The following is a 23,758-nucleotide window of genomic DNA, read 5'->3' as shown; positions in this document are numbered from 1 at the left end:
AGTAGGTTAGCAGAAAGGGCCACGATTGGACCTTGTTTTCAAAGTATGTTGGAACAGGGCATGCCATGTAAAATGTGACGGGTGACAGCATTCAATGCTAGCTCTCATGCATCCATCTCTCTTCCATCAAACCCCACCTCCACAGAATATTGATGGTACATACACTGGCTTCATCAAAGTGCAGCTGAAGTTGGTACGGCCAATCTCCGTCTCTGCAAGCACAAAGCCACCATCGATCTATGATGCCAAGAAGGCAGCAGCACCAACGCGGCCGCAGTCGATAAAGCGCCGCACTTCCTTCTATCTTCCAAAGGACACCGTCAAACACTTGCACATCAGCAGCCAGACAAAAGCCAGCGAGGTGATCAAAGCCCTGCTCAACAAATTCATGGTGGTTGACAATCCTCGCAAGTTTGCCCTGTTTGAACGGATTGAGAAGGATGATCAAGGTATGTTCGGTGGGAGAATATTACTGGCCTCCAGCCAGAAAGAGTTCTTCCACTTGAATTTGTATAGCTCCTTTTTAAGATCTCAGGACATCCTGACGTGCTTTCCAATGAATAAGATACTTCTCAGCTGTTGTCACCACTGTAGTATGGGAAGGGTGGCAACTAATAACTCCTATATTGCCCAGCAATAACGTGATGCTGGATGATCTGCAAAGTGGTTGGGTGTTGATCAGGTTTTGGGGAGAATTCCCTCTGCTTTCCAGTGAATTAAGTGGCTCTTATCCTCACACGTGACAAGGCTTCAGTTTTATTTTGCATTCTAAGGACAGCAGTGGTACATGGAGGATCAGCACAGTTGTATGCCCAAGAACGTGAACCGGCAATTTTCTGCATTAAAGTGAATGGACTAACCAGTGACCCTAAAGGGGTGTTGGCCTGGAGGAGGGGGAAAGAGATCTGAGTCCCAGCCAAATTGTCCTTTATGGGGGAATGGGGTGAGGGTGTGGAAGTAGCACAATATCACAGACAGATCAGGCAATCCATTTGCAGCATGGAGAGGATCTTGGGTCTAATCGCAGAAGCAATGTTACAGGTGGTACTTTTCTAACACTTACAGGGCAAGGGCAGCTGAGTCAACTGGTACAGTTAACAGAATCAGACACAACCGAGAGCCAAATGGTCTTTTTCCTTATTCCTAAAAACACAGAATGACAGATCACATCCAGGTCATTGCCAATTGGATGAGGATATCCTGACATAAGTAGAGATGGGATTTGTCAACTCCAATGCAAGGATATGAGTTTTTAGCTCATCAGCTGCACGTCTTGGGAGTTGGCAAGGACATGTTTCCTGTTTCCTCCCTTCAGTGAAGCTGGGACTCGGGAAGTGCAAACTTAGTACTTTCCCAGGATGTTCTTGTTTAATACCATTAATAAAAAAATTCATGGGGCTTTTTAATCTAAAAGCTACACTTGCTGGTAATTTGTTTCTGATGTTTAGTTCTATGGGAAATTTATCTGAAGATGTCACTCTCTTTGAAACTTGTAAGTCAAGCACCCTTTCATTAACTGCCATTAATTTCTGCCTTGAATCACTGGCTACATCCTCAACTGTAATCCATTCCAGATACACTGGGCGGCACAGTTAGTGTCGGGGTTGGCATGATGCTTTTACAGTGCCAGCAACCTGGGGTCGAATCTGCCACTGTTAGGAGTTTGCACATTCTCCTTGTGTCTGTGTGGGTTTTCCTTGGGTGCTCCGGTTTCTTCCCAGCCTCCAAAGCGTACAGGATTGTAGGTTAATTTGGGTATGATTAGGCAGCATGGGTTTAATTGGGTGGAATCATCTTCCACCGTGATCTAAATAATTTTTTTAAATTTAAACTTACTGCTAATAGACATGTCATTTGTCACCATCACCATTTCTCAATAGCAAGATGTTAAGCTGTGGGTGTCAACTCCTCATCTCCGAATCTGATTCACTGACTGGGATTGAACCTATGTGTCCTAATTTTGGTTGATGAGTATTCAGTGATTCATTACTGTTGAGCAAAGAAATGCACAGGCACGTGTAGGATTTGATTCAAGGAGAGATGCTTGGGTTGGGGGAGGTCATGAAGGTTAAAAAATAGTTGTGTCTGACTTGGATGATGTGCATGGTTCATTTTCTGAATGTGTTATGAAAGGAATGTGTTGAGCTAAACTTGGGCAACCAGAAGCATTGTCTCTGCACAAAGAGAGTGGAGTCCTGCATCCCAGGCTCAATTGGAATCTTTATTTATGATTGTCATTAAATCAATGTAGAAATGCTGGCTTTTCGCCCCCCCCCCCCCCCCCCCCCCCACTGCAGTGTATACTCGTAAACTTTCTGATGATGAGCACCCTTTGTATCTGAGGCTGCTGGCTGGACCAGATGAGAAGATGTTAAGTCTTGTCCTGAAAGAGAATGAGACTGGAGAAGTGAATGTAAGTCATCGTTAATAGCCATATTGTTGTAGGTGAAAATTGTATGATAAAGGCCGCATTCTTCTGTTTGACTCAGTTGAACAATATTAGATGGAGTTTTAAATTGGCATTTGACTGACGTCATTTCTTTTCTTTTCCCCCCCCCCCCCCGATTGTTGTTCAAAAGTGTGCTGGTTATATTGTTGGGTTGGGTATTTAGTGGCAGAAATGAATGACCAACATAATGTAGATTAAGGAATTTATAATTCATTTCTGAAAATCCAGGAATTAAAAAAAAAATGATAATAAAATTAATTGTGAAGCTGTCAAATGTTGTGCACAATTAACTGGTCCCCAAAGGCTAGGAGAGGGAAATATGCTTTTGTAACCTGGTCTGACAAGTATGCAGCTCCAGCCACACACTATTGTAGTTGACTCTTGGATCTCCCAGTGAGCCAAGATGTTTAGTCGTAACCGCTTGCCCAGGGATGGGCAATAAATGCCATTCTCAATGGTTGTATCCACAATGTAGAAACTTGTTAAACTCTGACTTGAATATAGAAGTGCCAGGCTTCCATACTCCTAAATTTTTTTGTTATCTAGGTCCCTGACCCTAATGTACAGGTGCTTAATCTTCTATCTGAAATTCCAAAAATCAAACATTTTTTCGATGGATGTCATCTACTCACTAAAGCTCACGTTTGGTGCCAAACATGATCCGACACTACCCACACTTAACTCGCACTTGAATCTCTGTGTCGGTAATTATGAAACCCTAGGGAATCCTTTCTTTATAAATGCCAGCAGGAAAAAACAGTCCAGTCCCTCCGATTCACTGTATCTGGCTAGGACCCAAAAGAGAAAGGGAAAGAAAAGGAGCAGGAGAGGGAGTGCCTGGCCCAGGAACATCACCTCTGCGTGCCCACCTCATCTTTTACCAACCCCACCGAGTTGGCTGGTGAGCTGTGCTGTCACCTGCAATTCATGGAGGAGGAGGTGGAGTTTCTGCTGTACTCCATTGGAGAGATCGAAGACCACAACCAGCCGCTGACTGACAAGCTGAACGTGCTGAAGGAAGGGCCAGACTACCTGGAAGCCAGCTGGGCGGCAGAGGAAGCTGGTGCTGACTCACTGCAGGAGGAGTTGAAGGTGGTGGGGCTACAGGTCAGCAAGCTGAATGGCAAGGTGATGAAACTGCACTATGAGAACCGCAAGCTCATCTCCAATCAGCAGCGCTGTGACCTAGCCTCGCACTTGGGGATGTGCATGGCCAGCCTGTGTGACGGTGATGCGGGCAAGACATACAGCATCAAGTGGGAGGCCAAGAACCTGGATTGGGCGATCCAGCTGCTCATCACCGACACCACAGCCTAATCCACGATGCCCAAGGTGCTGGTTGGGTCTGATTGGGTCACTATGAGGATAGGGAGTCGAGCTGCTGAATACCATCTCCAAGTAAACATTACAGAATGAACTGGACTGGATCAGAGTTCTTTGAAGAGAAGAGGAAACCGAGACCTGCTCAAAGATGAGAAGAGTCCTACTGTTTATGGTCTATCTTTATCTAACCCCCCACCTGTCCAGCACTGCCACGACCCCCCAGTCCTGCGCTGCTGCTATTTTGGGACTTGGCAATTTACAAATTTGGCAGCAATGTTTCTGATAATAGAACAGTGACAATACTAGAGCTCTAAAGCACTTTCGATGGTCCTGAAAATGGTATATGAGGTCTTACTTTGTCTCTTCTCGGAGCACATGGCATTTTGATTTGAGAGGAATGTAGTTGAAATGAGTTTGTGGGGTCAAATCTGGGAGGAGCCGTGTCTGAATTTTTCCCCCACTTTCTCTCTTTTGTACAGTGGGATGGATTCTCTGTGCCTGAGCTGCAGAACTTCCTGCGAATCCTTCAGCGCGAGGAGGAGGAGCATGTCAGGCAGATGTTTGGGAAATATGCCCGGTGCCGGCAGAAGATGCAAGAGGAGCTTGCCAACCGCTCACCAGGTTGATCAGCGTCCCTCACTACCACGAGATGAGAGAGAGAGAGAGCGAGAGAGAATGCGAGGGGGGAAATAAAAATGAATCTTGCGCACGCGCTCACATGTATGAACGGTGAGAAGGTCTTGAAACCCATGTTACCTGGCTTGGCCAGGAACAAAGTACGAACTGTGGAGAAAACGAGTTGCGAGTGGGGTTATGAAGAGCCGAGTGGGATATTGTGTGGTATACAAACTCTGCCTGAATTTAGCAAGTGTGACTGAGACCTTTGATGCTTAACTGAACAGTTAAGGGCCTTTTATGGAAAGTTTCTGCTCAAGGAAGGAAGTCCTTTTGCCCTGTTAACTTGAACAGTGCCTTGCTTTACCAAGAGGTGCCAATGCAGCTGAATGTACAGTGCTCCATAATTTGAATTTATTTCCTAAAATTATCTGAGGATTTCATTCACTACTGTGGCATCGAATATGATAAGGGCAAGGGTCCTGGAGCAATTTGTTTTGTTTGCTTGATTGCATTTTCACTAATCACCCAAGTTCTTTTAAATACACTGATTTGTACTGATGAGTGAAAAATCTGTGTATCATAGATATATAAGGCATTTCATTTTGGAATTGATAGGATTTTTTGTAGGTGACAATTTTTTACTCAGGCCAAACTACAGTATTGAGGGAAAAAGTAGGAATGAGCCAAGACTTGGGTGTTTACCCGATAGGGAGAGGTGACGAAGTCTTCCCTTCCAATTTCTCCCCATCCCTTAACTTCCACACACCTATCCTCTTACACCAATGCCAGCAGAAAGCAGAAGCAAGAGGGAGAAATGAGATTTAAGGAGTGGAATTGTATTTGGGCGATTGAAGATGGAGCATTGGGATGCAGATTAGAATGGGGCAGAGGGGGATGCAGCTGGCTTGGTGTGGGTGATGTGAATGGAAAGGCCACCTTGGCATGGGGGGGGGGGCAGTTTGGTGGAGTGTAACGAGTCGAGGATTAGCTTGGTGTGTGTTTGATGGTCTTGGGAGCCAGCTCGAATTCAGGGCAGCGAGTCTTGAGGATGGGGAGTGGGAAAGAAAGGTAGTAGTTTGGAGCAAGGGCAATGAGTGGTGATCAGCAGGCAAGGTTGCACATGGTGGTGATTCTTGCTTATCTTTGGGTAAGGGTTAGAATTAATGCAGTTTATTTTTGCTTTGGGTTGGACATCTGAATTTAAGGCTGCAATAAAATATCAAAATCTAGACCTGGGCACCTCAATGGTAAATTGACTAGTGGGTAGGTATAAATTTGTTTTGTGTTGTTTTAAAAAAAATTAGTTTGAATCATGCCTCTTGGAACGGAACACCATTTCCAATGCTTGTTGGTGACTGCTGAGCCTCCTATAATCATGTTTACTTCCTGGTCTGAATTCATTTTTCCTTTGAAATTAAAATTTAAAATAACTTTTTAAAACACCAGATGGGACTTTGAAATAAAAAGATCATCTTGTAAGCACATGGTCAGGCACCATCTATGGAAAATAGAGTTAAATATTTCACCTCAAATACCTTTCATCAGAATTAGGAAAGGGAAAACAAGTCTGATGATGGGATTAACCTTTTCTCATTCCACAGATGCTGCCTGATTTGCCAACTGTTCCAGTATCTTTTTCTGCTCATTAAGCTCTGCCGCGACACAGGTATAAACTTGCTGCACCAGGCTTTTGCCCCCAAGCATTTCCTAATTGCAGGTTACTAACTCCTGAAGAAAAGTTTTCTGTTCCTGAACTACAGGTTCAGAATTGGCTTTGATACTCCATGGTCTATTGTTAAGTCAGATTGTGCAAAATGGATGATCTGTGGTTCAGTGTACCAGGAGATATAACACCGAGGCATGATGATGTGGAACTGATAACCTTCTGCAGTTCTTTGTGAATATCGGCAAAAACTGTTATCTTGAATAGCGTAGACGACTGCTACCAGCAGTCCAAGAGAAATGAGTTTCAGCTTGACCTGAAATGAAGTAGTCCACCCTGAGTAAAGTTTAAATTATGTTTGCATGTTAAATTTTATTCAATAAAATGTGAAATGAGTGACTAATTTTGTGTTTGTTGTATTAGAATTTTTCCTAATTTTGTGCTGAGTAATATGTCCTCCATTATGAAGGTTTTGAGGCCAAGTTCTCATTCTAATTGCCTTTTAAAATTTACATATTTTATGGATCACCCTGGTAAAACAAAAACATCCAAATGGCTTAAATGTTCTTTCCATTTCATGTTGTCTTAATGTTGCCAGGCATTTCAACACTTGCTGTTGAATTTTGGTGATCTGACTTGCTCGGTAAAGTAACATTCAGTGGGTTTCAACAAGAAGAATCAACCACTTTCATTCCTTTGGGGAAATTTTCTGTCCACTACTAAGTTTTTGTTTGAAAAGTTGTTGCAAGATATTGAAATCAATGCCTGATGTAGTGTAATTTTACTTGATTTATAAATTAGCCTCTGAACAAGCACAAGAAGTTTCAATTTTCTTTTAATTGTTAGCATTGTAATTGCAGCCGCAGTAATGTTGGCTAACATTCTGCTAAATGTGAAAGTTGTTCATATTTGGTTATGCTTTTGCTTGTATTATGTGTGTATTTGGTACATTCACTGCCAAATGATGTCATCTGTGAAGAGCAATAGGGTGGGGACCTGAACTAGAATTTTGAACCCAAAAAAATTGAGATTGTAAACAAGAATGATAAACTTCAAAAATGAAGACATTTCTCAATCTAACTTGATTTAAACTTTTAAAAACAATTCTCAATCTGGGTTTCTGAGTAAATAATCCAGAAACAGCTGCAACATTCACTTGAAACTGAAAGCCAAAACACTGGTTACAAATGATTTTTGGTCACTGTTTTCAAGGAGTCTTCAACCATAATTATCTGTGTGCCTTCACAATCCTAGTCTGTGGTTGTAGAAAAATTGAATCTCTCTTAAGAGATGCCTTGAGTAACTCTCTTGAACTTCTTTTACCAAAGGAACTGGAGCATCATATGCCACAGCTAACATACTTTTCATTGTAACTCATTCCACATGGATGTTACATTGGGATCAAGTTTAAATTTCTTTCACTCCATTCTGAGGTGATTGAGGCCAATGTACTTGCTGCAAATACTGCCACAGGTGGTACAGGAGTAGCTGATGAAACAGATAAGTAGTTTGACAGGTGATGTTTTCCTTCCAGAGTCGGAGGGAGGCATTAAGACATCCAAGGATTGTTTCCTCTATTCATCTGGTCATTTCATGCTACAGTGAAAACAGGGAAAGTGTTTATGCACACTGGTGTTGAGCATATGATTGTGCCCTGCCCAAGAAGCCAATAGAACATAACAAATGCCTCACTGCTGGAGAAATTCTCTAGGATAAGTGGTCTTGATGGGCTGAATAGCCTATGTGAATAGCTATTCAGCCCATCAAGCCCACTCTCCCAGCCAACATCTCTAGCAGTGAGGCCTTTGTTATTATCATTCTGCTATTATATTTATTGTCCATTTATATTATCTTTCCATTGCTCAATGTCTTGAAGTAATCCATATTTTGGAATCAAACACTTGCAGGGTTTTCTGTTGTCTGATAGACCATGAGGTCTCAGGTTTGAGGCCTTTAAATATCGTTGGTCATCATGGGTCTTTCATGATCATAAGACAGAAGTAGGAATAGGCTATTCAGCCCATCAAGTCTGCCCTGCCATTTAATCATGAGCTGATCCATTTTGTCCCACTGCCTGGCCTTGTCATAACCTCTGCCTTAAATACATCCTGGCATCCACAACCGCCTGTGGCAACAAATTCCACAGATTTACCACTCTCTAGCTGAAGAAACCTCAGCATTCCTGTTCCAGGTGGACACCTTTCAATCCTGGTTTTGCCCTCTTATCCTAGATTCTCCTGTCATTGAAAAATAACCTTTCTGCATCCACTCTGGCAATGCATTTCAAAATTTGAAATGTTTTAATGAGATTTCCCCCCACCCCACCACCATTCTCCTAAACTCCAATGAGTACAGGCCAAAAACTACTCCTTGTATAAAACTTTCATTCCCCAAATTATCCTCCTCAGCTAAACACTGTTCACAGCCCTCCAAGATGATCTGTTGTAGGCCTGTTTATTAAGAACATGGTTTTGGAGCAAAGTGGATACAAGACAGACCAATTTCTGCAGGCAAATAAATTTGAGGATGCTCCAAAATACCTTTCAATTAAATATCAGGCTTTTGTTGGGTCAGAAAATTTTACACTGTTGTGAATGCTGCTACCTACATTTCTGTTGGATTTGTTACTTGATGAAGGTAATGTCCATTTGCAGCTGGACTGATGGTTCTAAGAATTGCCCAGTGGTCATTTTTCAGCCTCTAACCGACAATAACTTGCCATCATGTGGGATTTTTATGTAAGAAAATATTGCAAATTAAAACGTGGGTTAAAATGCCCAATTTCTCAACGTCATCTTCTCTGACCACATTTCTAAAATATTGGATTTTTCCCATTCTTCATCGTTCAGAATCCAATTACTCTTATTTGTCTTTGAAATTCCTTGTAAACCTTTCTGTATGTTCATACCCTGCACATTTCTGTGGCTTTTTAAGTATCTGGCAAGTCAGGCAATTTGGTGATTATTTCTATCTTTCCAAATTTTAAGAACCGGTATCCCCTGCTTTTCGGAAGTTCACTTTACATCACTTTGCTTTTTTGAAGACCTACAATAGTACCTGTTTTCGCTAAAATGAAAGAAATCCAAAGAGGATTTTTTGGTTTTTCAAAAAAGGCAAAAAGTGAAAACAGCATATTCAGTGTTTGATTTGCAGCGAGGCATTCTTTTCTTTGGCTTGGCTTCGTGGACGAAGATTTATGGAGCTGCAGACTCGTTTGTGGCTGACAAGTCCGATGCGGGACAGGCAGACACGGTTGCAGTGGTTGCAGGAGAAAATTGGTGGGTTGGGGTTGGGTGTTGGGTTTTTCCTCCTTTGTCTTTTGTCAGTGAGGTGGGGTCTTCTTCAAAGGAGGTTGCTGCCCGCCGAACTGTGAGGCGCCAAGATGCATGGTTTGAGGCGATATCAGCCCACTGGCGGTGGTCAATGTGGCAGGCACCAAGAGATTTCTTTAGGCAGTCCTTGTACCTCTTTGGTGCACCTCTGTCACGGTGGCCAGTCGTAAACCCTGAACAGCAAGAGTGGCGCCGCCAAGTTCCTTCCCCGGGAACTACACTCAGCAGCTCATCATAAAGCCACCATAGCCTTGAACTGTCTGTGAGCATCTGTACTTTTCACGATTTATTTTGTGCATCTGTTAGCAAGATGTGTCCTAAGGTATCAGAAAATCCGAAGAGAGCTCATAAGGGTGTTATTTGTTATGATTTGGTAGATTATTTTTTGGGTCTGGGAATGGTCAAAATCTTTTCCCCATGTACACGAATGATAATTGCTTCTTTGCTTTATGCCATTTCATCTTACCTGTACTTCATTTTTTAGCTGCAGTCATATTCCAAATTGCCTCCTCATTTCTGTAATTCTGAAAACCAAGTGGCAGGTTCTTCTGACTTGTAAGCTTTCTCCATTTGTTTGCCCCTTTCTGGATAACTGTATTTGATTTTTTGACTGATGAAGTCTTGTGCCTGCTACCTTGAATCCGAGTCTGATACTTGGATTTATGTTGCAGCTTTGGTGGAATAAAACCACCCAAAGAATTTCACCAATGAAACAATTTGACACACAGCCTTATAAGAATATTAAGTATTGCGACCAAATGCTGATTAAAAGGTTTAATGGAATTCCTTAAAATGCATGTCCAGGCTTGCTGACTTGCTCAGTCCTCCATCTAACAAGGTAGTATTTCATCTCTGGAACATTAAATGAATTTGATCCATCTGAGAAACCAAAATCTGTTTATTTAAGATAAATATTATCTATTTAAGATAATTTTTTTGTGTACTCCATTGCAGGTTTGCGCAAGGTGTGCACTACTTATTTAAATAAACATTTATTTGTTTCACCACTTTAAAATAAAATGAAATCAAGGCCCCCTCAGCTATTCTCTATGGGGGGGGGGGGGAGGGGTAAGTGAGGTCAGCTCTTCCTTGCTCATAATTTAAAGTTGTTTTTCTCCTGATGTTTTCCAATGCATCAATCTCTGGAGATTGAGAATGGAGCTCCTACCCATCTGCATCAATGATCTAATCTAAAAGGAAAATGCAAAGCAAATAAAACCTTCAAGTTTGGTGAATAATAAGATACATACGTGGATTGTTTCTATATCGTGTTTCTGCTACTCTTGATTAAGTATAATGAATGTGCGTAAAAGCGACTCATAGTCACACCTATTTCTTGTCCATTTGTATTGAAGAACTACTGACTCCCTCAATTACATAGGCTACTTCACTGCAGTGCTCCTGAAGAGAACTTAAGGTTGTCTCTGGATGTCCTATAACCTAAGGCCATCATACAAGTAGTTTGATTTTTAATTATTAGTCTTTTAAAATTTTTTCATTATTTTCAACTTGCAGTTTGGTTGAACCTGAGAATCCATCCAAGCTCCACAATATATTATGTGCACTGTATGATTTATAAGTGCTTTTGTCCTCAGAAGTGATCCTGTACTAAGTTCTTGAACTTTGTTTTACATGTGGTTTTATGCTTTAACCATCAAATAGAAATATTTGTATAACTTCTGAACTATCTTGGCAATGACTCATCCTGCTATTGCCATCTGCTGGCATTAATACACAATGCAAGATTCAATCCACATCTGCAAAATTTCTATCCCCAGGGAACAAGAAATCTTTCCACTCTTAACTAAATGCATTGAAGTGACGGTGAGTGGGTGAACCCAAACCCTTTTTTGATTAACATCCCACATGCAACAATGTACACATGTTTAAAATACATCCTGTCTTTGATCTTCTTTCTTGTACATAAAGTAAGTTATTCAAAGTGTGCAGAATTGTGAAAACTGTCCCATACTATTTGATACCAGCGCTTTTAAGTGGTGATGATCACTACAGCATATCTCTGCTATAAACTTTGTCATTTCATTGGTGCAACAGATCTATCTTGCCCACACTCTTAACCCATCTATGTCACTCTGTAGACTGTCCTCGACACAATTTGCTTTTCCACTCAATTTGGTTTCATCAGTAAAGTTAAATACACTTGGTCCCCTCCTCCAAATTATTTGTGTATATTGTGTACACTTGTGGGCCAATACTGATCCCTAGGGTTCTCCACAGACCCCTGATTGCAAACAAAAACAGCCATTTATTTCCAACTCGCCATCTTTTATTGGTTGACCAATCATCTATCTTTGACAATATATTACCCTAAACATTGCATCTTTACCTTATGCCTGTCTTTGTGTGGGACAATACTGAATGTATTTTGGAAATCTAAGTATACCACATCCACCTATTCCCCTCTATCTACTGCACTCATTATCCTATTTACCAGTGACATTTGCATCCACAGTGATGAAGTGTTGTTAAGAGGATGGTGTTGCAACATATCAGGTCCTGTCTGAATGGTGACTTGGATCCATTTTGCTTACTGCAGGAGCAGTTGCCATATCTGCAAAAATAAAAATGGCAGTGCTGCCACTGGTGCGGACTTGCAGAGGGGTGAGGAGATGCAGTGCTCTTCCACAGGGTTCTACCGCCCAGGCTAACTACTGACAGCTCCATACAGGCTGCTTTCAGCCTGTTAAAGGAGCTGACGGTGGTTTATTCTAAAATCCTGTGATTGTGGACTTTGTACCCCAATAAGTCAGTTGAATCTGGCCTACCCTTCTGACATGCTGCATGTTCCTCATGCAATGATGTCTATCCAGATTTCTTGTTGCTTCTTGCTTAATGATAGGTTCAAGTATTTTCCCAACTGAGGATACCAGCCTACAGTTACATGCCTTTTGGCACTGGTCTCACTTAAACAACACAATGAATTATTGTTTTCTTTGTGCCCTGATTTCAAGGCCATGTTTCAGTAATCTTCGGTCACCCAAGAAGGTATTGTTCAGAAAAAATTATACAAATTCAAATCAATTTGAATGTTCTTTGTAAAGTATTCAAAAGAATGTAATACAGAACATTTTGGACAGCACCCTAAGAAGTCATTTTATTGCTGGGATTTGACATTAACATTCATTTTCAACCAAAAAGCAAATAATTCATGTGCTTTCAACAAAGATTTCAACTAATTTGTGTGCAATGGGAGAAGCACCCTTTCCACTAAGCTTGTTCGTCCTGCTTCAGTAAATTCCTAACCTATAGTGGCATTAACATAATTCTTGTGATGAGTGGTGCACAAGCAGCCAAATCCACAGTTAATCTAGAAGTTGCCTTGTTGATGCGTATTTCTGTAGGTGGAGACATTTTTAGTAAATTTAATCTTTCTGCCAGCATACATGCAATTAAATGCTCATACCCCTCAATGTAAAATGCACTGTTCTTCATCCTACCCCTCTGAGGAGGGTTTGAGAGAAATAGTAAATTAAATATGTACATTTGTTATATGTGAATGAGATCATCTTCACATTCTCATGACTAAAACAAGTGATGGGGAGGGTGACAAATGCTTAAGATAAAGTGAAGGATTTGATGGGGAAAAGAGACCCTTGTGGTTTCATGCTTTGAAAATGTAGATAAAATTTGTAGTACAATCAATTCATTTCTTTTAATGTTTCTGATAAAAATGCTAAAAGGATTTGCATTTAAGGGGGACAATTAGTTTAATTAGACCATAAGATATAGGAGCATCGTCTGTTCTGCTGTTCCATCATGAGCTGATCCATTCGCCCACTCCCCTACCTTCTCCCCACAACCTTTGATATCTTGACTATTAAGATACCTATCAATTTCTGCCTTAAATACACCCCACGACGACCTCCACAATCAGCTGTGGAAGCAAATTCCAGAGTGTTGTATGTGATTGTAGAAAAACACTTGGCCTCCCTGTCTGTCTGGAATATTGTGGATTGAGGATGGTCATGTGTCCTCCCTGTCTGAAATTTATCTGGAAGCCACATCACCTGCCAATCAAGGTTGGACTTCAGCCACCCATTAGTTTCCACCTTGCTGTTACCTAGGGTCATTGTTGTCTAGGTGCCCAGATCAGAACTATATAATATCAATTCATGGCACATTCTTTCTCTGCCTTGTGGTCCAAGCCCCAGACATCATTCCACACCAGGGCACTACAGTGAACATTGCTGGAAGTGTTGCAGGTAAAGTGTGCACTACACTTAAGCTGAACCATAGTACTGCGATAGGTCAGTGCTTCCAGGGAGCTGCACTATGTCAGTACAGGTGTGTGTGAAAGTCCCTATCTGTAGAGTGTGTACACATGTAGCGTATAGGCAGTCACTGGTATCAGAGTCCAACCTGGGTCTAATGTGAATGTCATCGTTGTTTGTTTAAATAGTAATTGAGTATCATTTGATGTTCTCCCCGTTTGTCTCCCTTGTGCTTGTTAAAGTTACCTGTGATTGTAATACTTGTGTCCAGACTCGTCTCTGAACCCACTGAACCTGATACTCTTCCCAACACAACAATTGGCACTGCAAATAGGGCTCAAAGAGTTTTGGATGGTCACACGTGGAATATTAACCACGTGGGAGATCGTACTAACAAGTGTGCATGTGAATGTCCTGTTGGGTGCATGCGTGGTGTCCCTGCTCACCAATGGGGCAGCAGGAGATGACCCACAGCTAGTAAAGGAACCCAGGGGTCAGAATATAAAATCCCCAAGAGACCCGTCAAGGATTCAGCCATTCAGGGGTGTGGCTGGCAAGCCACACCATGTTGATTGACTTGGTCAACAGGCTGGATACCCACGGAGAGAAGATAGAGCACCATGTGGTCGTCCTGGAGGAGTTGGGGTTTCCCAAGGGCAGGGGGAGACATTAGGGAGCCCTATGGTTACTGATATGCCTACTTAGGTGCCAGTGGGGTATCATGTCTGATTTAAGAAATCAGGGCACCTAGAAAGATAGGGAGATAGAATCCCTGCAGCATCACTGCTGTGTACTACAGGAGGCGGTGCAGTCGGCCCAAGTGAGAGCGACCAACCTAGAGATCAAAGTCACAGAGGCAGCTTCCAAGCTGATTGAAATGCAGCAGCTGCAAGCAGCTCATTAATCTGGCTGGCAGTCTGACCCAGGCAAAAGTCCAAGCCATTGTTCAGCAGGGGAAGGGGATCAACACATGGTTGTGGGATGGGTATGAGGAAACTGAGTCCAATAACACACCTCCACCTTGTGTGCCTAAGCCTTTGCAAGCCCAACCAGTGACTATGTGGTCCCAGGACTGCCATGAGGGCACCCTGCTGACCTTCCAAAACAGGGAGGTACCTGAAAATGGGGGGGGGGGGGGGGGACTTTGGGTGGGCATGTATGTGGTCACTGAAACATCAGAGTCCTGGGACAATTCAGCTGAGAATTGGTTCTGCTGGCTAAAAATGGAATTGAATCTTTGGAAAGAGTCGAACACCTAGCCATGCCACTGACACAGCTGTGGGATGAGGGGGGGGGGGGAGGGGGCAATGTACGCCTCACTTTTTTCCCCAAACTTTATTTAAAAGATAACAGAAACATAGCATACAATATAAAAATAGTCATTTTTTTTTCATTATTACCCATTTCCCCCCCTCCCACCCTTACAGCCAGCTCCCAACAAAAAAATATATAATTTTTTTTTAAATGTTAGCATTTCAAAGTATATCTAAATGCATATATTTCAAATATGGAGGCCACTCACTAACAAAAGAAGAATAATTATCATGTAAGGTATAAGTATTTTTTTCCATAACAACACATACGTTCAATTCATTATGCCAATGAGCTATATTAATCTCAGTATCATCTTTCCAGGTACTAGCAACACATTTACACGCTACTGATAATACCAAACGTACAAAAGCAATTTGAATTTTATCCAATCCCATTCCTCTTAACAAATATAAATTTCCCAATAAGAACATCGTTGGATATAACGGTAGTATAAAATTATATAATTTCTCCAAAACTACTTTAATTCCTTGCCAAAATAATTGAACTTTAACACAATTCCATACAGCATATAAAAAAAAAGTTTGAATACATGAACCACATCCAAAACAAGAATCCGAATTACTAAACCCATATTTTTTTTTAACTTTTCCGGGGTCAAATATAATTGATGTAAAATATTATAATTAACCATTCCATATCGCACATGAGTCAATTTAATTACATTGTCTTGACACATATTCGGCCAATCTTCTTCAGGAAAAATAAATACTAAATCACTCTCCCATTTAAGTTTAGATTTCTCCCAATCTGGTTTATCCTTACTATCTTGTAACAAATTATACATAACTGAAATATTACCCTTTTTTGGTATAGAGGAAATCAAAGATTCAAATTTCGACAAAGTAGGTAAAATCATCTCTCTACCATAATTATCTTTTATCAAAGCTCTAAGTTGATAATACGCAAACAAAGAATTTACAGGTATATCAAATCTTTCTCTCAATTGATTAAAAGAAAGAAATTGCCCCTTTCCAAAACAATCTTGTATTGTCTTTCTACCCTTCGAATCTCAAATCTTTAAAGGATTATTAAACATTGAAAAAGGAATAAGTTGATTATTATACAATGGAGTTAAAATAGATAATTTATCTTTTGACCATAAAGCCCTATTTTTTTAACCAAATCTTTAATAAATGTTTCAATATCAGCATATCATATTGCTGTAACAAATTTAAATTCCAACGAAATATAAATTCATGTATTTCAACCCTAGAAATACACGCCATCTCCACTTTAGTCCAGTTAGCAGGCTGATCTAAATCTATTAATCTATTAATGAACTTCAACTGGGCCGCTTCATAATAATTTTGAAAATGTGGAAGTTGTAATCCACCCAATGTAACTTTATGCAATGCCATTCGAGCTAATCTACCTTTCCATAAAAACTCTTGCACTGCTTTATTCAGATCTTGAAAAAACCCTTAGAAAGTAAGCAAGGTAGTGACTGAAATAAATATTGAATTCGAGGAAAAATAGTTAATCCGACCAATCAAAGTTAATGGACGATCTTTCCACTTAAGCAAATCTACCTTAATATAGGTACATAATTTAGTTGATATAATGATTGATAATTCGTATCCATAAACTCACCTAAATATTTAATTTTACTGGTCCATCTTAATTTTATATTTGTTTTAAATTCAGAATCATCTCCCACTCCAACTGGTAAAATTTCACATTTATCCAATTAACTTTATACCCCGATAATTCTCTAAATTTCAACAAACACTCTTTCAATTGTTTCAACGACCGTTCTTGTTGCGTTAAGTACACCAACACGTCTTCCGCAAATAAGTTAATTTTATATTCTTCATTCTTAACCCACATCCATCTAATTTCTTCCTTTTGTCTAGTAGCCCGAGCTAACAGTTCAATAACCAATGCAAATGAGGCTGGTGACAATGGGCAGCCCTGTCGAGTTGAACGAGTCGATTTAAATGGTAAAGAAATCTGTCCATTTGACACCACCCAGCAATCGGGTTTGTATATAAAGCCTTAACCCAACCAATAAAAAAAGGGCTGAATTTAAATTTCTCTAACACCTTAAATAAAAAATCCCACTCAACCCTATCAAAAGCTTTTTCTGCATCTAATGCAACCACCATAGGATGGTTAGGTTGCTTTCGATATGCATTGACCCAAGTAATTAATTGAAATATATTGTCTGATGCATTTCTATTCTTAATGAAACCTGTTTGATCAATATGTACCAATTTGGGTAAATATTTAGCAAGTCTATTAGCTAATAATTTTGCTATAATTTTATAATTTACATTTATTAAAGATATAGGTCTATACGAAGGCACTTTTAATGTATCTATCTTTTTTTGGAATGACAGTTATAAAAGCACTAGAACATGATTCTGGTAACTTCCGATCTTCAGTAACTTGATTCAACACGTCTCCAAGTTCATTAGAAAAATCATCATAAAAAAGTTTATAAAATTCCACAGGAAACCCATCGTCCCCTGGGGACTTTCTGTTTGACATTTCCTCAATAGCTTCCTTAATTTCAAAATCCGTAAATGGAGATTCCAATTCCTGAACATCAATTCCATCTAATACCGGTAACTTTAATTTAGATAAGTAAGAACCATTACCCTGTTTCCCCTCAGAAGTATATAATTTTTGATAAAATGAATAAAACTGGTCATTAATTTCCTGAGGCTTATTGGTTATTATTGAATTCTTCTTAACAGCATTAATGGTCCGAGACACCTGTTCAGCTTTCAATTGCCAAGCAAGTACCTTATGAGCTCTTTCCCCCAACTCATAATAACGTTGTTTAGATCGATTAATTAAGCACTCAAACTCATAAGTTTGTAAAGTATTATAATGCAATTTCAACCTCTCTAATGCAACTTTTTTTTAATCTTCTGTTACCCCTTTCTGAAAGTCCTTCTCTAACTCAGCAATCTAATTTTCTAACTCTAAACTTTCTGCCATATATTGTTTCTTAACTTTCGTAGAATAACTAATGATGTACCCTCTCAAATAAGCTTTTAAATCATCCCATATTACAAAATTACTATCCACAGAATTAACATTTTCAGTCAAAAATAAAGAAATCTGCTCTTTAACAAAAGTAACAAACTCTGGTTTCTTCAATAACATTATATTAAACCACCATCTAAACAATGGACATACTACCTCCGAACTTTCACAAGAAAAAAGTAATTGTGAATGATCAGATATAACTCTACTTTTATATTCAGCTCGTAATACTCTACCTTGTAAATGTGTTGATACCAGAAATAAATCAATTCTAGAAAACGAATCATGTCTCGAATAAAAAGAGAAATCTTTCTCTGTAGGGTTAACTTTTCTCCAAATATCTATCAAATTTAAATCTTTCATTAACACATTAATTTGTGTTGCCATCTTTGATTTCTATCCAATAAAGAGTCAAGAACACAGTTAAAATCACCACCAACTAAAACACTTTCATTAACTTGAGTTAACAATAAAAAAGCTTCTGAAATAAACTGCTCATCATCTATATTAGGGGCATAAAGGGGCACAAAGACCACGATTCAGCAAAAATTTTACAATTCACTCTTAATACTCTGCCAGCATACCCCTCTGAAGATGACCAACCCAATCCCTTTTTCAATTTCAAATTTTCTTTCTCAGTCAAATGTGTTTCTTGTAAAAAAGCAATATCAATTTTCATTTTTTTTATATAAGCTGGTACATCGGTGAGTTCAGCCGTTGCTGACCCGCGTCTCTTTCTCTTAATTGGATTATTTAACCCCTCACATTAAAAGTTGCAAAATTCAATTGAGACATCTTTTTTTAACTACTAATATAGTAACACACTATAAAATAATGCTCCCCTCTACAATTTTTCCAAAAAAGAAAAAAATAATTAAAAAAAACAACAAAAAAAACATCCAAAGGTAGTAATACCCTAAAAAACTGGGTGTGGTAAACCCACTAGTGGCAGATGACTGTCAAAGTTTTCAGTGTCATCCACCAACCCCCCCCCCAGCCAGATACATATTAATTATAATCAAAAACAATTGAATATAGTCCATATATTCAACCCAATGATTCCAAGCCCAATGACTGTTCTGGATCTTCAAAATCAAGAAGACTTTGTGTCATCTTTTCTTTTTTTCCATACTTTCCATTCCCATTTCCATTTCCATTCACTCTCCTATTAGGAGATAACGGAGGAGAAGATCCATTTCTTCGAAATTCTGGCAGAATTGGCAAAAACCAAAGCATCATGATCATTCTCAAAAAATTGAGATTGAAAATTTCCATAGAAAACCTTCAAAATTGCCGGATAATGAAAAGCAAACTTATAACTTTTCACCACAAAACGTCTTTAGCCATATTAAAATCTCGTCGTCTTCTAATGACCTCTTGACTCAAATCAGCATAAAAGAACACCTATTATGTTGAACCATTAATGGAGATTGATTCTGTCTTGTGTTCTGCACTGCCATACGTAAAATCATTTCACGATCTTGATATTTTAATCAATACTACTCTCAATGCTTGTCCTGGAAGTGGTCTTCTTCTCAAAGCCCTATGAGTCCTATCCAATTCCAAACCTTCAGGGAAAAACTCTTTACCCAGCACCTCTGGGATCCAGTGCTTAAATTTTTTTATAGGGTCAGCACCTTCCATATCCTCTGGAAGACCAACTATTTTCACATTATTCCTCCAACTTTGATTTTTCCAACGAATCAATGTTCTTCATTAAATCTCTTTTCTGAATTCCCCCAGTCTACAAAAGAACCTTCCTTTTTCACTATTACATTCTACCTGAGTTTGACACTCAGAGAAAGCTGTTTCAATTTTCTTAAAATTATCTTGCAGTGTCTACTGAATTTATACATTTATTAATATCATTCTTAACTACAGTCAATTCCTGTTTCACAGTTGACATTTCATCACAGAAAGTATTCATTTTTATTGTTTTGACATATTATGCATTTGCTGTATTTGAACAGCAATCCCTTCCAAAACAGTGAACACTGAATCCAGTCCAGATTCCACTTCCGCTTTTTGAGATTCACCTTCTGTAACTGCAAGCTCCTCTTCCTGGATGTATTCCAATAAGTTAAGTTCCTCTTCTTCCTCAGTCCTCACAGGTCCTTTAAATGAACGGCTGCGGGTCTGGACACCCGACACTCTTCGGGATACCGGTGTTCGGGTTCCCCCCATAGCGTCGATTTTTTCCAACAGCTCCTGGGCCCGCGATGCCACACGCAGGCCAGGCAAGGCCGTCTGACGCACAGAGGTGTCTTCTGACGCTACCCTGTGCGCCTCCGGGCCACCCAGCGAGGTCGTGGGTTCCCCTATCGGCCTTGCCGCCCGCACGCACGGCTTTGCGTGGACGCGGGTCAGCAACGGCTGAACTCACCGATGTACCAGCGTTATCTTGCAGATGCAGGATCAGCGCCAGAGTCAAACTCGAATGGGCTGAAATCCTCTGAGGCTTGGAGACTCCCAACAACGACTCCGTGGTTTCAGCTATGCAGGTAGGCCTCAATTCTTCCGCACTTGTATATGGTAGTTTTTTGTGAAGCTGAGGTTTAAACATTTTCACATTAGATGCCATCATAAAGCACTGTTATTTAAATAACTGTAAATCTTATTTTTAATCACTTTTATGCTTTTTAAAAACCGGGTATTTAATGATCCAGCTGGGGAGAGGTGGAACACACGTCTTCCTTCTATGCCATCTTGCCACACCCCCCCCATGTCCGCTTCATTCATCGGGAAGTAAGCACCCGAGGCAGTCTGTCTGAACAACAGATAATTGGCAATGCCTTGTGCACGCCACCAGAAGCGGTCACTGATGGCACCACCCTCTAAGAATGATTGGTGACTGCACACTAGATTGGGGCCTTCAGTCTAGAATAGGGCCTTCATGGCTGGCCACAGTAGCAAACCATTGGTGAGGGAACACGGGTTGTTAGGGAGTGGCTACTGATTGTGGGTATCTATGGGAGCGCCTGTGAGCACCACTTCATAGGGAGCATGAAAGTGAATGGTGTCTTGTTGGCTATTTAGTCCCTCTGCTTGCCCTGACCTTGGAGGAGTGGTCTTGCCTCTCATGGGACTGGCAACCAGGAATACAGTCTGGAAAGCCATTACCCTCCTGGAGGGATCAGAGTACACAGAGCAAGGTGCACCCACTCAAGTTTGCAGTGCTGAGGCAAAGTTTGGCAACATCACCTTGCCAGTAACTCACAGAGATGTGTGTGCTCTCTGGAGAGAGATTTGCGGGGGGTGGGGTGGAGGAGATGGAAGGTCCATGGTGGTGGAGCTTCCTGTGTGCTGCCCACTCTCCCCTGATCCAGTCTCCTCTATGGTCCTACCCCACCGAGGTGGACCAAGACTATCTTTTGAGCTCTCTGCATCAAATCCCCAATCACTAGAGCTTCCCTCCTCCACCTTCCCTTCTGAGGCAAAGGATCAGACTCTGGGCCAGAGACCTGACTGCTACAACTTGTGGCTGGTAGCTCATTCCCCCAAAAGTATTCAATGCACTAAACTTATTGTAAAGGGATATGGCCAGAGATGTTCTGTGCTGATTGCCTATTTCCTTTCCCTCTCAGCTACCTGCCTCTTGGACTGTTTCTTTATCACTTCTATCATCCCCTCTGCCACTTGAGTGATTAGTTCATCCAGCTCCAGCCTCTCATATAGTCTGAAAGGAGCTGCAACTGGATGCACTTCTTGCAGGTGAAGTGACCAAGGACACTTGTCCTGTCCCAGATTTCCCACATTCACAATCTATGACGGCATGGGAATGGGTCTGGTTCCCATTCAAATAGCTCCACCCTGCAATTTTATTCGTTACAGGCAGGATTTTTGTTCTTGCTCAACAATACCAAACCCACCTGATCCAGTGACCACCCATTGCTCAGCCTGCTCAACGTCACTTCCGCTCGGCCTGCGGACTGGAGCGGAAGTTCCCGGCTGCTGTGCCGACAGTCCTTTCCTTGCAGACGGGTGTAACGGTCGGTTGGACACGAGCGAGCAGAGCGGCACGCGGTGCTATAACGGCCGCCGGCCCAGCGTCACCGGAACGCCGCGCGGCTGCCTGCCTGTCCCCGAGCCTGGCCGCTCGGGGATGGTCTCCCGCTGACATGGGCGGCAGCAGTTCCAAAGGCCGCAGTTTCTGGCCCTTTGGATCGGGCGCCGTCGCTGACTCGGCCAACGGGGAGCGCCAGCAGAGCCTGGTTCGCTGCCGCAGCGAGCGGCTGGGCGCCACCCCCTTCGTGTTCAGCCGCAGGAGGTAAGAGGTCGTGGACTGGGCGGGGAGGGATGAGCAGAGACGCAGTACCCTGGGGAGGGATGGGTGGAGGCTGAGAGCCCGGAGGGGGGGGGGTGGCAGTTGGAGGCTGAGGGCCCAGTGACGAGGGGTGACCGGTGGAGGCTGAGGGTCCAGTGAGGAGTGGTGACCGATGGAGGCTGAGAGCCCGGGGCGGGGGGGGGGGGGGGGGGAGTGTATGACAGGTGGAGGCTAAGGGCTTGGTGGGGGAGGGTGGTGACCGGTGGAGGCTGAGGGTCCAGTGTGGGGGGTTGACAGTTGGAGGCTGAGGGTCCAGTGTGGGGGGTTGACAGTTGGAGGCTGAGGGTCCAGTGAGGAGTGGTGACCGATGGAGGCTGAGAGCCCGGGGCGGGGGGGGGGGGGGGAGTGTATGACAGGTGGAGGCTAAGGGCTTGGTGGGGGAGGGTGGTGACCGGTGGAGGCTGAGGGTCCAGTGTGGGGGGTTGACAGTTGGAGGCTGAGGGTCCAGTGTGGGGGGTTGACAGTTGGAGGCTGAGTGTCCAGTGAGGAGAGGTGACCGGTGGAGGCTGAGAGCCCGGGGGGGGTGTATGACAGGTGGAGGCTAAGGGCTTGGTGGGGGAGGGTGGTGACCGGTGGAGGCTGAGGGTCCAGTGTGGGGGGTTGACAGTTGGAGGCTGAGGGTCCAGTGTGGGGGGTTGACAGTTGGAGGCTGAGTGTCCAGTGAGGAGAGGTGACCGGTGGAGGCTGAGAGCCCGGGGCAGGGGGGTGGTGTATGACAGGTGGAGACTGACGGCTTGGTGGGGGAGGGTGGTGATAGGTGGAGGCTGAGGGCCGGTGGGGAGGATGAGGATTACAGATGGAGGAGGCCCTGTTGGAGATGGATGGCCCAGTGAGGAGTGATGGGGGGGCTGAGGGCCTGGTAGTAGAGGTGACAGGTGGAGACAGAGGGTCCAGTGGGACTAGTGACAGGTGGAAGTTAATGTCCTTGTGGGAGGGGGTTGACAGGAGGAGGCTGAGGGAGTGGCTATAAGAAATTGTCAGTCCTCACATTTTGCATTTTTGTAGGAATTCCCTGTTGGAGCAGCACTCAGATGCATGCTCTTTGCCTTGCTCTCCTGTTTATCTTTCTTTTAATTGCCGCTCTGAATTCCCATTGGAGATTTAAAAAAAAAACTAGTGAATTGGCAGGGAAATTGACTATACATTTAGCTGTTATGGGATAAACAGTTTTCAACGGCCATATAAGCCATCATACCCTTTTGATGACTTTTGGTCAATGAAATAATATTTTCTTGTGAGGTTGTCTGATTGGATCAAAACAAATCTCTCTGCACTTCCAAATACAAAGATCTGTCAAAGATAGTGGTAGTTCATGGCTTGAAAAGGTTAAGAAAAATACTGTTATCTAACTTAAAGTTGTATCATACTTTACATTTTAGCTGTAACAATTCTGCCCCAATAAGAAAATAAGCTTCAGGGAAAAGTCAAAATCTCACACACCGTATGACGAGCTCAAAGAGATTTGTCATTAGAGGTGTTCATTGATAT

At 42.0% G+C, this 23,758-nt stretch overlaps 2 protein-coding genes across 7 annotated transcripts in view; both read left to right on the top strand.

Annotated features, from left to right (window-relative positions):
• The window catches only part of rassf1 (Ras association domain family member 1), a 94,357-nt gene extending 87,901 nt beyond the window's left edge, over positions 1 to 6,456 (top strand). For all 5 annotated transcript variants that reach the window (XM_069937293.1, XM_069937292.1, XM_069937295.1 and 2 more), the window contains 3 exons: positions 146 to 449; positions 2,298 to 2,413; positions 4,252 to 6,456. In XM_069937293.1, coding sequence (XP_069793394.1) covers positions 146 to 449; positions 2,298 to 2,413; positions 4,252 to 4,398 — 567 coding nt within the window. In that variant the 3' untranslated portion in view covers positions 4,399 to 6,456. The remainder of the gene's footprint in view (positions 1 to 145; positions 450 to 2,297; positions 2,414 to 4,251) is intronic.
• A 12,221-nt stretch (positions 6,457 to 18,677) lies between these two features.
• The window catches only part of LOC138763333 (tumor suppressor candidate 2-like), a 40,721-nt gene continuing 35,640 nt past the window's right edge, over positions 18,678 to 23,758 (top strand). Inside the window, exon 1 of one of the 2 annotated variants that reach the window (XR_011357494.1) lies at positions 18,678 to 20,447. Coding sequence is in view for 1 of the 2 variants with exons in the window: in XM_069937291.1 (XP_069793392.1) it covers positions 22,065 to 22,213 (149 nt within the window). In the remaining variant the exon portion in view is untranslated. Of the gene's footprint in view, positions 20,448 to 21,860; positions 22,214 to 23,758 lie in introns of those variants that run through there. The other variant, XM_069937291.1, reaches the window with a different exon arrangement.

Source organism: Narcine bancroftii, chromosome 5 (genome assembly GCF_036971445.1).
Source record: "Narcine bancroftii isolate sNarBan1 chromosome 5, sNarBan1.hap1, whole genome shotgun sequence".
Taxonomy (NCBI): domain Eukaryota; kingdom Metazoa; phylum Chordata; class Chondrichthyes; order Torpediniformes; family Narcinidae; genus Narcine; species Narcine bancroftii.
Note: the sequence above shows the minus strand (reverse complement) of the source record. Positions and strands in the feature narration are given on the sequence as shown.